Source organism: Neofelis nebulosa, chromosome 9 (assembly GCF_028018385.1).
Source record: "Neofelis nebulosa isolate mNeoNeb1 chromosome 9, mNeoNeb1.pri, whole genome shotgun sequence".
Taxonomy (NCBI): Eukaryota; Metazoa; Chordata; class Mammalia; order Carnivora; family Felidae; genus Neofelis; species Neofelis nebulosa.
Window position 1 is genome coordinate 133,811,579 of NC_080790.1, and position 16,122 is coordinate 133,827,700.

A 16,122-nucleotide genomic window follows, 5' to 3' on the forward strand; every position below is an offset into this window, starting at 1 on the left:
TGGGTGTATTTTTAAATTTTATTTACTTATTTTTCAAGTTTTCTTGAGATCTGATTGACATATAACACTGTTTAAGTTTAAAGCGTACGATGTATATATTGCGAAGTGATAACAACCTTAAGGTTTGTTAAGACCTTCATCGCCTCACACGATGTGTGTGTGGTGAGAACATTTTAGATCTATTCTCTGAGCAACCTTCAGGGACACAGTAAAGTATTGCTCACTGTGTGGTCGCCACGCTGGACGTTAGCTCCCCAGAACTTCTTCCTTTTCTAACAGGAAGTTTGTACCCTTTGACCATCAGCTCCTCATTTTCCCCATCCCCACCCCTAGCTGCTGGTATCCACTCATCTGTTTCTGTGAGTTCAGCTTAGTTGTATTACACACACAAGTGAGATCATATGGAATTGGCCTTTTTCCATCTGACTTACTTCCCTTACCATAATGCTCTCAAAGTCCATCCATGTTGTTACAAACAGCAGGATTTCCTTCTTTTTTATGGCTAAGATCACATTGTGTGTGTGTGTGTGTGTGTGTGTGTGTGTGTGTGTGTACATGGCACGTTCTCTTTATGCATTTCATCCGTTGGTAGACACTTGGCCATTTCCACGTCTTGGCCATTGTAACCAATACTACAGTGAACATGAGGTTCACATATCTCTTTGGGATAGTGACTTCATTTCCTTTGGATAGATCCCCAGAACTAGAATAGCTGGATGATATGGTAGTTCTATTTTTAATTTTTTGAAGAACCTCCATACTGTTTTCCAGAAGGCTGTACCAATTTATATTCCTACCAACAGTGCACAAGGGTCTCTAGACTTTCCCGCGCATTCTCACGGACACTTGTTATCGCTTGTCTTTTTCCTAGTAGACATTCTAACAGGTGTGAGATGGTATCTTATTCTGGTTTTGGTTTCCCTGATGGTTAGTGACACTGGGCATTTTTCCACGTACCTGTTGGGCATCTGTACAGTGCAGCCATCACCTGCGGGTGATGATCCACTAGTGTATGTGACCACTTTACATGTGATGGCACCTCACTTTCTAGAAGGGTCTAGTAAATAAAAATGAGCCATTTCCTTCTTTCATCCAATGTTTGTTGAGTTCCCCCTAGGAGCCCCATGTGGTTCCGAGCATTGTGGACGTAGCAGTGAATAAAGCATACGGACAGGAGGTTCCCACATGTTCTGTCATGAAGTTCGCTCTGTAGAGAAGAGGGGATATAGACAATAATGACATTTGAAAAAGTAAAATAGATGTTAGATTGTGTAAGTTCACGGCAAACAATAAAATCATTCAATAGCAAGTGCCCAAAGAGGGGGTGCAATTTTAAGTAGGGTGAGCAGGACTGGCTTTGCTGACTGAGTCAGTGATGCCGACAGAAGACCCAGGAGGAATCATGGAGGCGGTGGCGGGGGGGGGGGGGGGCGGGGAGCATTCCAGCCAGAAGGACATTGGGAAAAGGTGCCAAGGGGGGTATACATGGAGTGTGCAGAGGAGATCCAGGAGGCTGACGTGGCAGGAGCAGAATGAGGGAGGGGGCCACAATGTATGCAAAGGAAGAAGCAGAACAGTGTGAGGCCGTGTGGGGCTTGGAGCCACTGTAAAGAATTTGGCTTTTCGTCTTAGTTGGGCAGCCATTGTGGGTGGGGAGAGACCACCGCAAGGTTCGAAGGAACAGTCCCCAAGACCTTCCTCACTTCTGACCCCAGTTACAAGTTCGGGGGCTCCCACAACCACCAAACGTTTCAGAATTTGCTAGAATGACTTGGAGTTCACTGACATCTATGAAGTTGGTCAAAGCTTGTACCACTGAAGGATACAGAGTAACTGCCATCTGATAAGGGAGGAGCTGTGGGAAGTGCCCGGCATAGAGATTCTGTGTCTTCTCCCTGTGGAGTCAGAACACTGTACTTTTCTCATACCGGTATGTGACAGTCCCCACGGAGTGTTGCAACCGGGGACGCTTCCCAGCCACAGCGTTTAGAGTTTTGATTGAGGCTCCACCCCATGCTTGCTTGGTTGATTCATCGATTGCCCACCTGGCTCATCTCAGCCTCCAGGTCAGCTGATAGCACGTGACCCAAAGCCTCACCCTAAACCCCCTTGTTACTATTTGTCTAACCCAAGAACCCAGGCAAACAAAAATCACCTCCCATGTTGGCAAAGGCCAGACCGGATTGTTTGGACAAGATTAAATTTTTCCCTACACAGGAAGTGATTAGCCAAGAGGTGACATGGTCTGACTTTTTTTTTTTTTTTTTCTTTAACTCAGGCTAAAAGCAGTGGGGAGGGGGCATTGTAGTGCTCACAGTGAGGACGAGGGTGGCTCCTGGCACGCTGGTAACAAGGAACGTGGACTTAGATGTTTGGATACTGACATGTTTTGAAGCTAGTGCCCAAAGCTGACTGGACGTGGGTAAGGAGACAGAGAGGAATCGGGATCCTCCGGGAGCCGTTGGAACGGCACAGGCACGCCTGGGGGGCCAGTGTGGGGTGGGGGTGATCCGACTTCAGTCTGGGGCATCCAGACTTCAAGGTTCGTTCAGAAGTTTCCCTCTGTTGCTCACCTGGCTTTTCATTCTCTTGGGGGTCAATAAAGCCACACTTCGCGTTTGGGTTGAGAAACTGTGAAATAGCCCTCCCTTTCATCCTGCTGCTTGTAGAGCACTACAGTGGGAAGAACGGGGGGCAGTGCTCCCTAAGATCTAGGTCAGGGCATGGCATGGGGAAAAACGGGGGAAAAGTGTTTCTTTGACTTTACGTGTTCATAGAACATGATGAACAGACGTATTAATAAACAACCCACTGTCTTTTACACTGGCCACATTTCATGACTTTGGATTGTTTGGGTTTTGTTTTGTTTTCATAAACTCAAGTCTAAAAAGTGATAATGGCAGGGGTGCCTGTGTGGCTCCGTCAGTTAAGAGTCTGACTCTCGGTTTCGGCTCAGGCCATGATCTCAGGGGTCATGAGATCGAGCCCCGCATCGGGCTGGGCTTTGTGCCCATCGATGGGCGCCTGCTTGGGATTCTCTCTCTCCCTCTCTCCCTGCCCCTCCCCTGCTCACGTTTCCCCCCCTCTCTCTCTTTCTCAAAATTAAATAAATAAACATTTTTTAAAACACCTTTTTTAAAAAGCTAAAAAGTGATGATGGCAGCATCTGTACACATTTAAGGGAACCGTTAGGAAGCCTGGTGACATGGATGGTGGAGCCACAGGAGAAGGGACAGCGTGTGGCCGAGCACCCTCTGAACTGGAACCTTTCTTCCTCTCGTCCGCCGGGCTGCCGGGCTTTTTTTTTTTTTTAATTTTTTTTTTTTTAACGTTTATTTATTTTTGAGACAGAGAGAGACAGAGCATGAACAGGGGAGGGTCAGAGAGAGAGGGAGACACAGAATCCGAAACAGGCTCCAGGCTCTGAGCTGTCAGCACAGAGCCCGACGCGGGGCTCGAACCCACGGCCCGTGAGATGGTGACCTGAGCCGAAGTCGGACGCCCAACCAACTGAGCCACCCAGGCGCCCCTTGACGGGCTTTATTTAAGGTGCTGCTAACACTCAGACACAGTATACCTCCTGCAGCCGGAGAAACAAATCCCCCCGGTCATTTGCATTACAATCTTTGTTTAATGAAAGCTGCTTCTTTTCTTAAAGGGAGAATCACATTCCCGAATTCATATCTCCCTTCTCAGAGAAGAGTTTTGTATTATTCTGTGTTCACAGCCCGTGAGCCTCAAACACAGACTTTCTTCCCCAGCCACACGCCTCCCGCCGCCGTGCAGCTGTCTTTCGCTTTCCCGCTGCTCCGGGCTGTGATTACACAGTTTCCATCCAGGCAGAGATGTGGTTGTGCCTCTTTCCTGAAGTTTTCCCCGAGAACCGCCTCTCCTTGACTTTGACATTTTAAAGGGTTAAAATAACAACAAATCCTCATTAGATACTTACCTTGACTTGAGATCCTTTCCTAAAGATAAAACACAGTTTCCCCGCTCTCAAAGGTTTGTCCGTGGAAACTTCGAGAGGTCAGGAAACTTGACCATGATTCCAGCATATGAGGCTTTCTGTCCCACACCAACTAGAGCAGGGCCCCGGGAAACACAGCCGCGTTTCCCCAGATGTGGGATGGTTTTAGTGATAGAGGCATAACATGAAATGAATGTAATCTCACAGTGACATTTTCTTCTCTCTTTTTTAGATTTTTCTTTTAAGTTTTACTTATTTGTTTTGAGAGAGAGAGAGAGTGCATCATCAGGAGAGGGGCAGAGAGAGAGGGAGAGAGAGAATCCCAAGCAGGCTCTGCACTGTCAGCTCAGAGCTGGACGCAGGGCTCGAACTCACGAAACAGGAGATCATGACCCGACCCCAAACCAAGAGTCGGATGCTTAACTGACTGAGCCACGCAGGAGCCCCAAGTCATTTTCCTCTTAATTACCTTTTTGATCCTCCTGATTAAATTACAGAGAAACATTTCAGTGAGGTGTTGGCACATTTTAAACACATCTTCTAACACTTTCTACTTTACCTGTGTCACTAACACGTGAGCAAACGTCCCGCTTAGATCTTTGACAAGAGGATCTGATCAGAGTTTAATAACATATTGTTTTCACTGTATTTACTTTCACATCTGCCTCCAACTTGTAGTCGAGCATACTGGCTTCTGCTGTTGATTTGGCGATTCGTTTACAATACATTTGTTTAAGGGAAAGGAAAACTGAGCTGATTAAACAAGCATTAAATAAGGCGGCGCAAAGATTTGACAAACCAGTGCAAGTTGTAGGAGATTGGCTGACGTTCTCAAGAGCCGTCCCGGGCTCGGAAGCCTCAGTGGTACTGTGGTACGTCACGTGGTGTCTTATGTTGATTTCTGTTTCTCACCCCAGTGGTCTCAGCGAAGGACAGGAAAACCACCACATTAGCAGGCAGCCTAGATTAGCTGACCTCCAGCCAACACACGCACACACGTAAACACACCTACACACGGCACCAGCAGTCAACTGCTACCTTGTCTCAAGCTGAGATCCACCAGGTGATGATGCCCATGACTGGAACAGGCAAGACCCCACAGACCGCAGATGCAGGACGTCCTCTGTGCTTCATCGTGAACACCGTCTGCGGTGAATCCACAGCTCCCCTAACGCGGAAGCCGCCTCGTGTGCACAGCCTCTCCACCGCTGAACCTTGACTTAGGTGCTCCCTAAACCCCTTATTTTTGGTCTATTTCAGTGGTTTTCAGCTGGGGGCGTTTTGCCCCCTTGGGGACATTTATCAATGTCTGGAGACGTTTTGGGTTGCCACAGCTAGGGGATTCTACTGTCATGCGGTGGGTAGAGACCAGAGATGCTGCTAAACACCTTGCAACACACAGGACGGTCCCCACAACAAAGAACGATCTGGCCGTACGATGTTGCTCATGTCGAATGCGCCAGTGTAGAGAGCCCCTGTTCTGTATTACGAGTTCCTAACAGACCCTTCCCCGGGCTTTTCTTCAAGATGGGGCTGCCAGAACCCATGTGGTTAAGCCTCTTTTTGACTTCGTGTTGTGTTTCTCTGTGCGTGTTTTTTTTTTTTTTTTCCCGTATTTTCTTAACCATAGTGTCTCTGGCGGCTGCAGCCACAGGTAGGACAGGAGTCCCACGGTTCACCTCACTTCTGCAATGTTTTGCTCCTAATTTTGTGTCTCTCCTGGAAAGTGCCTCTGATCTGTTCCCCTCTGGTGTTTGCCTTCCTGGATTTTCCTTGTTACTATGTAACATCGATACCCACCCCTTTCCCCAGCTCTGCTTTCCTTTATCAGCGCACCTCTGACCAGTACGGTTCACCAGCTCACTGCACCACCATGTTAGTCTTGAACCTGTTCACTTACATAGATCTTGTTTAGCCGAATAAAGTATAAACTTCTCAGGGAAAAAGCCCGTTTCTTTACCATTACATCCATTGCCAGAGCCCTTATGATTTGCCTTCTGTTTTCTGACAAGTACCTTACCCTTTCATATAGAATACGTAATCGCAAATGTGAAATGTAACATTGATTTAATAACTGCTTTGCAGGAGTAGAGAGAAGAGTACCATAAATATACATGTCGAGTATGAGATGCATCCTGCTTGTAACAATGTTCAAATATTCTAAACACACAGGGACACACACACGCACATGCGCAGAACACATGTTGCAAGTGAGGGAATGCGGAACCCATTGGCACTCCCATCTCACAAGTTTGCTGATTTATACTGGCCACTGTGGGGTCATTTATTCTGGTTTTCTTAAATTCGGGCCCATTAGTATTGTTCCAATGTGGTATGTCTGTGTGACATGTCACTAGCACAGAGAGGGACAGTTTCCGATGTTGGGCATCTGTGCCTGTGGGAATGGTTACAGTCGGGTGGTGACTTCGCAGAGCGAAGCCTGTCATCTCTGGGAGCTCGTGCCCATTCCCGGAGCTCCTGGAACATAGGCTGCTCCCTCCGGCCCCCCGGCCTCTAGTGTGTCACTTGCCTTTGACCAAATCAGGACATTCTCTGTGCAGTTGTCAGACTGTTGTTCCTCCCTTCTCTTCTAGAAACCTCAGTTTCAATAAAATTTCCTCAAGGAAGCCGGGGTCCAGTTCTTAATTACACCTTTGCCGGGCACCGCCTCCTATGTCACAGCCCATTCTGTAGTTATTTACGGAGCGCCAGATGTAGGCCACGCCCTGTTGTAGGCACTGGCGGAAGATGTGTGAACAAATCAGGAACAGGTCTGGTCTACCTGGAGCTTACCTTCCAGCAGAAGAGTGGAGGTGCGCGTTGAGTGAAAGACCTCCTTTGTGCACGTTATGTATCATGCCTAACACCTTCAGCACGCTTACGTGATGGCTGTTATCCTCCTGTTTATTTCACGAGCAGAAATGCAGGCTTAGGCTGAGTAGTGCGTCGCGGCTCACAAAGCTGGCAGGGGACAAGCACGGCCAGGCAATCTGGAGCCCACATTCTCTGCTTACGGCACTCTGCCTTGATACATACTTGCTTTGGGCACCAGTGAGTGAATTTCCCAGCTGCTTTCTGAGCTCCCGACTTTCTTCTAGATTCTTGACCAACTGCATAATTCATGGCCCGGAGTGACAGGTTCATCATTTAGGCAAAGTAATTCTTGGGAAATTCACAACTGTTGTATCTCTGTATGGCCACCGTGTTCTTATGTCTGAATCCTTATCTTCACAAAGAACATGGGAAAGGCCCAACTTTTAAACTGTTTTACCTTCTCTGGGTTTTCATCCACTGTTTCTGATAGTGTCAGGCCATAAGAAAGACTGTTGGGGCTTTTGGGACTACTTTGGAAGCCGGACAAAGTGTCCAAGGTAAAAGCCAGTGGGTAAAGTGAAAAAAAAAAGAATCCAGATGGATTTTGGAAATGAAAGAATCCTTAAAGCCGATTAAGGAAAGAACAGAACCTGGAGTCATGGAAGCCTTCTTCCACCACTGAGCTGGATGGCAGTTTCTTTTCTTGTATTTAAATTTTTTTTAACGTTTTTATTTTTGAGAGACAGAGTGCGAGTCGGGGAGGGGCAGAGAGAGAGGGAGACACAGAATCCTAAGCGGGCTCCAGGGCTCCAGGTTCCGAACTATCAGCACAGAGCCCAACATTGGGCTCGAACTCATGAACCATGAGATCATGACCTGAGCCGAAGTTGGACGCTAAACCCTCTGAGCCGCCCAGGCGCCCCTGGATGGTGGAGCTCCTGATGAACTTACGATGCACGGACAGTAATGAGAACCCAGTTGCACAGCTGTCTTTGAGAGGCAATGTACTGGGATTACACTTATGCTTTTTTGGGGGGGAAAAGAAATTCAGCACCGAGTTAGCCTAGAATGAACGGTGTCCTGCCCAATATTAACAACAGTGAATTGGAAATTCTGATTCTAGCCAACTTTGCTTAGCGAACATGAACAAGAGTCCCGACCTCATGTGAAATAAACAGCTCTGGTTTCATGGCGTTTTCTAGGCCCTTGGTGCCTCGGACCTCGTGGAACTGTATTTTCAGGAGCCCTCTGTTTTTGTTTCCACAGGATGTGTGAAACTGGGGAAGGGCTGTTTATCTTTCAAACGCGAGATGGGGAGGCCATCTACCAGAAAGTCCACTCTGCTGCCTTGGCGATAGCTGAACAGCACGAGCGCTTGCTACAGAGCGTGAAAAATTCGATGGTATGTATACTCCTGTGGAGTGCAATCTTAGAATATTTATGCTGAAAAACATGGCCAGCACTGTCTGAGCAGGTGGCTTACTCCTGTACTCACCCGTGTATTACTTGGATTAAATGCCATCCTTGCAAAGCCTGAAGAGCCAGCTGGTAACATAGTAACCGTGCATCCCTGCGTGTCTGCTTTGTGCCTCAGTTAGTATTACATGTGTGTGTCCTAATCAGTTTGGGCTCCTACGGCAAATACCATAGGACCGGGTGGCTTATAAACAACAGAAATTAATTTATTTCTCACTGATAGCTTGATCAAGGTGCCAGCCTATCTGTGTCCAGTGGCACTGACTTCCTGATCCGTAGGCGATGGTCTTTTCTGTGTCTCACTGATGGAAGGAGCAAGGGATCTCTCTGGTGTCTCTTTTATAATCCCAATTGTGAGGCCTCGCCCCTCATGCCCTGATCGCCTCCCAAAGGCCCTACCTCCTAACACCATCACCTGGGGGGTTAAGATTCCAATATACGAATTTGGGGAGGGGATATAATCTTTAGTCTGTTGCAGTGAGTATGTTCATCAGAATCAATTTGGATGCATATGGACATCTACAGACACATCTATGTAGATTATCTGGCTGTACGTATATATTTATAGCAGTACCAGATGGTATAATTTCAACAGGGGCCAGAGAGAAGAGGGCTGAAGGGAAATGGGGGGTGAAACGTCAAAAGCCCCAAACCAGAAGACCGTTGACGTGTGACTGTGGGCTCCATGTAGGACATCTGTTGTTTTTTTCCAGACTAGGAGTCAAATCTAGGATTTGAGTGTGTATGTAATATCTTGTTGTTTGTAACTGTTGGAAATTGATTCCAGTTGAAACCAACAACTTAACGGTAATTCTTTGTGGGCCACAGGAAACCTCTCCGGAGACTCCATTCTTCCCAGAGCCATGCATCCACCATGCCTGGTTGATTGGCCTTCATAGACGTTGATATATTAAGATACCACAAACACGAATACACGTAGAGTGTGTGTGGAAACACCTGCTCTGTTCATTGCATCGTGTTAGGAACTGTGACTCGTACAGAGAATTATGGTTCATGAATTTCTTCTTTGAGAGAAGAAATTCACAAAATCTTAATGCACAAGAGTTAAATAATACACATCATACATCGTGGCTGCAAACACATGCCTAGAGCTTCACATCTGGAAGGAAATCTGCAAAACCAAAAGGAACTGGGTTAGTGTGGTAGGATTAGGGTAGTTGCAAAATTTATGATTTAAACATGTGAGGTGGTCGGATTTAAAGAGGGGGGAAAGCATACCAGTAAGATGATCTTTCCCAAAGCAGCCTCAGATCATTCCCAAATGACTTGTTCATGCAGTGGTCTGGGATTTTAGAGCCGAGATCAGCAAAACTTTCGGTAAGGGGACAGCTGGTAATACTTGGGGCTTTGTGAACCAAGATGGTCTCTGTTGCAACTACTTAATTCTGTCATTGTAGTTTAGAAGCGGCCATAGGTAAAAAACATTCTCAAGGGGCGTAGGTCTGTCGCAAAGAAACTTTATTAATGGACACCGAAATTCACATTTCATGTAATTTTCACAAATCATGAAATACTCTTCTCTTGATTTTTTTCCCTATTTCAAAATATTCTTTTTGAACTAATACAGTCTCGGTATCCATTTCCCCATATGCTTACCAATTCTGGATATTGCAATAAAGATAGGTAAATGGAAGGTTGGATGAATGGATGGATAGTTGTAAAATAGTATTTGGGACGCCTGGGTGGCTCAATCAGTTGAGCGTCTGACTTCAGCCTAGGTCAGGATCTCGCAGTTCATGAGTTCGAGCCCCACGTCGGGCTCTGTGCTGCCAGCTCGCAGCCTGGAGCCTCTTCAGATTCTGTGTCTCCCTCCCTCTCTGCCCCTCCCCAGCTCATGCACTCTCTCTCCCTCTCTCTCAAAAATAAATAAAAACATTAAAAAAAAATAAAGTAGAATTCAAATCACTTGGAACTTTATAGGGCAACATGTCATTGCTTTAAAGTTGTATAGCTATCCCATTAGATGCCTTTAAACATCTGAAGAAATTTTTCCAAGATTACCTTATTGGTAAAGCCATCAATTAGCATAAATTGTTTTGTGCTTGAAAGGCAGGTTCTTCCTGCATATGTTTTTCCATTTACAACCTCCTCATTACTTCCACTAAAAATTAATCAGGAATATGAGTAATCCGTTCAGATCACCCCTTTGCAAATTTAACTGGCAAATAATGTTGTTTGCTCTTAATTTGCTGCCTGCTTAAAGAGTGCCATAAAATGAGTGTGATTTTTAAGCAACAGCATCCTGTTTTCGATGGAAATGAGTAAGCTTCACAATGGGATCTGAATCTCAAGGAAGTTAAACGGGGATTAAGAAATGCTTAGAATCTGTGTACTTAAATCAATCCCTGATTTGGGGAGAAAAGAGATGCCACAGGACAACGAAGCAAATAAAGACAACGCTGCCTGCCCACCCTCCCCGCGTTCCATTTCTGCCCTTCCTGGTAACTGGTGATGGATCCACATAGATCTGGATCCACATATTGTCAACGAGGAATTGCATGCATACCACTACTGGCTGGCTGGCTTCTCTGAGATAGTCAAGGTCATAAATGGAGAAGGGGGTGATGCTAACTGCTGGGCTTAGTCTCATTATTAGTTCGCCCAAACCCACCGTTGGCTGCTTCTGGTGTAAAACTCTCAAGACTGCCTCCACAGACAGATGCTTTACCACGGGACCTGTGCCAGTTTCAAGTTGTAGCCTTAGGTGAATTGGTTTGGACCAGACTTGGGACCTGAATCCCAGCAGGTCACCAAGAGGAAGCTTGTGGGCCCAATAACAGCAACGACAGCAGCAATCATAGCAGTAGGGATAGGCTGAATAATGGCTCCAAAGATGTCACATCCTAATCCCTGGAACCTGTGAATGTGATTGTACGTGGCAAAAGGGACTTTGCAAATGTGATCAAGTTAAGGCTCTTAAGATAGGGAGATTACCCGAGATCATCCAGGTAGACCCAGTGTCATCCCAAGGGTCCTCGTGGGAGGGAAACAGGAGGAAATAGAGTCGGAAGGTGATGTGATAGTGGGAGCAGAGGGAGAGAGAGATTTGGTTTGTGTGCTGATGGCTTTGAAGATGGAAGAGAGACATAGGTGACCCAAAGGATGTGGGTGCCCTTGGAGGCTGCAAAGACAAAGAGACAGATTCTGCCCCGGAACCTCCAGAAGGACCCAGATTGGCCAACACCTGGAGTTTAGCTCGGTGAACTGACTTTGGACATTTGGTTTCCAGAGCTGTAAGAAGACAGATTTATGTTGTTTTAAGCCACTGAGTCATGGTAGCTTGTTACAACAGCCATAGGAAACTAGTAAGTGATGATATCAATAATAATAAAAATATATCCTGGCTCTACTGTGTAACAAGCAGTATTTTAAGGACTTCCTAACCCTACGACCACTGCTGTATGGAAGGCCAAGGCCACCAGCTTGGAAGCTGGAATTTGGAACCAGTATCCTGGTATAGCCCCCACTCTTCTCCGCATCTCCCAACGAAGCCCCCAGACCTATTTTCTTTGTACTGCATGAGATTAACTTACCGCTATTCTCAAAATCCCAACTTCATGGCCAACCTTTAAAAACGGAGAGGTTTCAAATAAAACTCAGCTTTCTGTGTTGTCTCGAAGAGTGAGGAGGTCTGACAGCACCCATGTTACGTCCCCACGTCCCCAATCAGATGCGCCCGGTACTCTCTGCCGTCCCTGGGCAGATTGGGCGTCTTCACTTTCCCACGGTCCCTACCTCTCCTGTGGTTCCTCTCAGCAAGTGGTCCTTCTCTGAGCACCGGCTGCCCGCGCTGTGGCCAATCGATGTCTTGCCTGGATTACTCCCTGTGTTCGTTTTCAACTGCTGTGCGGCAAAGTACCACCAACAATGCACCGTAACACAACACGCATTTATTATCTCATAGTTGCTGTGGGTCAAGAGTGTTGGTGTGGCTTAGCTGGGCCCCCAGCTTCAGTTTCTCACGAGGCTGAGACGCTTCAGGCTCATTCGAATGGGGAAGGATCCACTCACAAGCTCACGTGGTTATGGGGGGATTTGGTTTTGCGTGACGGTAGGATGGAGGGCCTCAGTCTGTTGCTGGCGGTGGCTTGGGGGCCACCCTCAGCTCTTTACTGCACAGGCCTCCCCAACACAGCCTGTCTTCACCAAAGCCAGCAAGAGGGAGAGTCTCCTTGCAGGCCGGAGGCCACAATCCTAGGCATCACAACCACGCAAGTGACATCCTATCAGCTGTCAAGTCCTTCCCATAGTCAGGGGAGGGGCCCACACAGAGTGTGAACACGGTGGGGGGGGGGGAGGGTTAGACCGTGGAGGCCACCATCACGGCGTCTGTCCCCACACCACACAGCCTTCTGGGATAATATTTATTTAGTGCTTTGATTTCACCCTTTGAAATGCTTTCCCACCATAGGGTGTTTGGCTAATAATGCCGGGCGTTTACTGGCCATCTGCTATCTGCCTTTGGGGTCTCTGGTCGTAGCGGCCAGCACCATTCACCAAGCCTCCGACGATATGCCAGGTACTTCACTTGCATTTTTCCCTCATCGCCACCTTGACTGGAAGGTAAACTGATTCATTCATTCATTCCTATTCATTTGTTCATTCAAGAATGTTTACTGAGGGCCCGACGCGCTCTGTTCTGTGCTCCAGGATGTAGTGTGAACAGACGTGAGGCTCATCCCCCCCAGGGCTCGCAGTATGAGAGTATTATCTGTGACCCTTGCCCTGGAAGGAATCACAGTCCTCCTCAGAGAGATGAGACCCCTCGAGGAGTGGCTCAGGCACCTGCCTGCCGTCACTGAGCTCATTTCTACGGGAGCCAGGGATCCAAGACCCTTTTGTCTGGTTCCTGACCCGCTGCCTCTGGCCACAGCGCCTCACTCCCTTGGAGCGTTGGAAAGCTTTTCTGTCCCTTGAATGTCCCCACCAAGAGCTGTCTTAGTGCTTTCAAATTACCCTGAATATCACAGTGCCTTTCAGAAACATCGATCAACTTAGAGTGTGCCTTTTGGAAATCGCTGTTACTGTTACAAGAAATCCCGTTTTTTGGGGTAGTTTTGGCCCGAAATGGCAATATCCTATCTCCAAATTCCTCGCTCCAGTTCTCGCACTTTAAACGCAGTGTGTTGCTGTTCTGCAGGGAGAACAACAAGGGAGTGCTGGCGGGGGGTGGCTGGAGTATCAGGGGAACCACCCACTGTGGAATGAGACTCAGCAGCAAGAACTTGTCTGCTCGCCAGCTGCCCGCTGCCCCTGCGGGAGTAGTTGCCGGGGACTCTGCCGGGACAGCTCGGGACTCCCTCGAGCAGCTTGCTATTTTTGCCACCTTGGAGATCAGTGTCTGTGACAAAGTCTAATTTTGGAACAAGGAGTGGCGGTGTGTGGGATGTTCCTCATTCCTCGCTGGGGCCTGTCATTTTTAGAATTTCCTTCAAGGCAAATCGAGTGACAAGGTGGAGAAAGACTAAGTTAGCAGGCTGTCCCCGGGGGGCTGTAGGTGGGGCTCCACTGGGGGTGACATCCTGGCCCCCGGTCGTAGTGACATCATCGAGGCCCCAGGGTGCAATTTCTCCCCCGTGTTCCAGAGCCCTGGACTGGACCCAGGTTTGAGAGTTATTCTGAACTATTCCCTGCCACCTCTTTTGTTGATTGCCTAATTGATAGATTGACTTCCAAACTGGGTTCTGCAAATGAAGTGTAATGAATTTGGAGAATGCAAGTGACCCTCTTCCACAATTCTGGAAACCAAAGTAATTCGTAGTCTAATTTAAAAAGCCATAGGGGCATCTGGGTGGCTCAGTTGGTTAAGCATCTGACTTTGGCTCAGGTCATGATCTCACCGTTCGTGTGTTCGAGCCCCGTGTCAGGCTCTGTGCTGACCGCTCGGAGCCTGGAGCCTGCTTTGGATTCTGTGTCTCCCTCTCTCTCTGCCCCTCCCCTGCTCGCATTCTCTCTCTCAAAAAAAAAATGAACATTAGAAGAAATTTTAAAAAGCCATAAACTATTTCTTTTTTTTTTTTTTTTTTTCAACAGAGAGAGCATCAGGTAAATTATAGAATCAATTTCATTACTATTCGGACACTGAAATAAACTCTTCTCTGCTGCGGTGTCATTTGTATAAACACCCTTCCCCCAGCTCAACCTGCCCTCTGTCCCCATCCCTACCCCTCAGAAAAATCAGGTTTTATTTCTTTTCCTCTTTGTGGGCTCTGGTTAATTTGGTTAACTTGTGGATTTATTTATGTATTCATTCTTTTATTTATTGTTTCTTTGTTTATTGTGTATTGCTTAAAGCAATCATCAGCTTTTTTACCCTCCTAAATGTAAACCCTTGTTACATCCTGGCCTAAAAGTTATGATTCAAAAGCTTTTATGGAAACACCTATCTATTTCTTGCAAAGAAAGCATTGTAGTAAGGCTTATGGAGAACCTAAGTGTTAAAAGGAAAATGTTTTGCGTCTTTTTTTTATTTTAAATTTTTTAACGTTTTTATTATTTATTTTTTTGAAGGGGAGAGAGAGAGACAGAGCATGAGCAGGGGAGGGGCAGAGAGAGAGGGAGACCCAGAATCCAAAGCAGGCTCCAGGCTGTCAGCACAGAGCCCGACGCAGGGCTCGAACTCACGAACTGTGAGATCATGACCTGAGCCGAAGTCGGACGCTCAACCGACTGAGCCACCCGGGTGCCCCTAAAGCCTTTTGCATCTTAAAGGAGCTTAAAGTTTAGATAAGGAGTTATGATTTCTACCCCTTGATGCATGCAGCATTGAGCTCTGTGAGCTCAGTTTGCTACAATGTCGTTGGAGGACAATTTGTCCTTATTTATCAAAATTAAACTCGCATGTCTCTTTATGCAGCAATAAGACTTCCAGGAATTTACTCTAAAGGTAGGACAGATGTATGGGTGGGGAGAGGATTTCCTTAGGAAGGAGGCATAAAAAGTTACCAGAAGCAAAGGGAGCAGTGATTTTCTTTTATGCACGTGGCTGAGAATTCAGATGACTCTGAATAAATTGATGCATGTCACTTTCATTCCCCATGAAAATAACCATTTGAGTGCATCTGGTGTTCAGCAAAATGCTTCACTGGGAATTGTGGCCCCAAGTGGTTGATTTCACTAACAGTCTGCTTTATCAGGCTGTGGGTGACAATGGAGGCATTGTTTTAGCGAGTTCTGTTCACCAAGTAGGTGTCTCTGCAGTGTTTTTCCTTAGCAGGAAAGCAGTCTTGCTCTCCTCCTCACTTTCTTTTGTTTTCTCTGTCTCTCTGTCTCTCCTTCTCTTTCTAACCTTCACTAGGTAAGTCTCCGCTTTCCCTGACACTTCAGTAATCTGTGATGTCTCGGTAGCATTTGGATGATAGGAATACCCATCATTTTCCCCGCAGATGCCAGAACTGGGGAGAGGAGTCAGAGGAAGGAAAGACAGCCCTTCGGGTGATTTCTGCCAAACATCTGTCAGAGCTGGAGTCGGGATCAGGCAGCCATGGGAATGGGTTTCATTAGGAAGCCGAGGAAGACCACATGTTTGGCAGATTGCTGATTTTCACTTGAGAGAAGGCCCCTGGGACGGTGGGGGTCTGAGGGCCTGGTAGAGTCACTGTACATTCTGTGGCTCAAGATGGCAGGGGCGCTCCCCTCTCCTGGCAGCCTAGGCTTTCAGCCAGTTGCCATTTCCCTGAGCTTTGGGAATAGAATTCAGGTGCCTTCTACCTTTAAGTACAGGATTTGAGCCCATCCTTTAAGGCTTTAAGGCCTTCATAATATCCTCGGTGCTTTCTAGAGGAACACACAGGATTGTAATATGAACTTTAGCTCTGGAGTAATAAAGAGGCCGGGTCTTAAAT

The 16,122-nt window shown here is 47.0% G+C and overlaps 1 protein-coding gene across 3 annotated transcripts in view; it reads left to right on the forward strand.

Moving 5' to 3' along the window:
* DOK5 (docking protein 5) overlaps positions 1–16,122 on the forward strand; it is a 152,993-nt gene that overhangs the window by 112,316 nt on the left and 24,555 nt on the right. For all 3 annotated transcript variants that reach the window (XM_058686014.1, XM_058686015.1, XM_058686016.1), the window contains one exon: positions 8,048–8,183. In XM_058686014.1, coding sequence (XP_058541997.1) covers positions 8,048–8,183 — 136 coding nt within the window. The remainder of the gene's footprint in view (positions 1–8,047; positions 8,184–16,122) is intronic.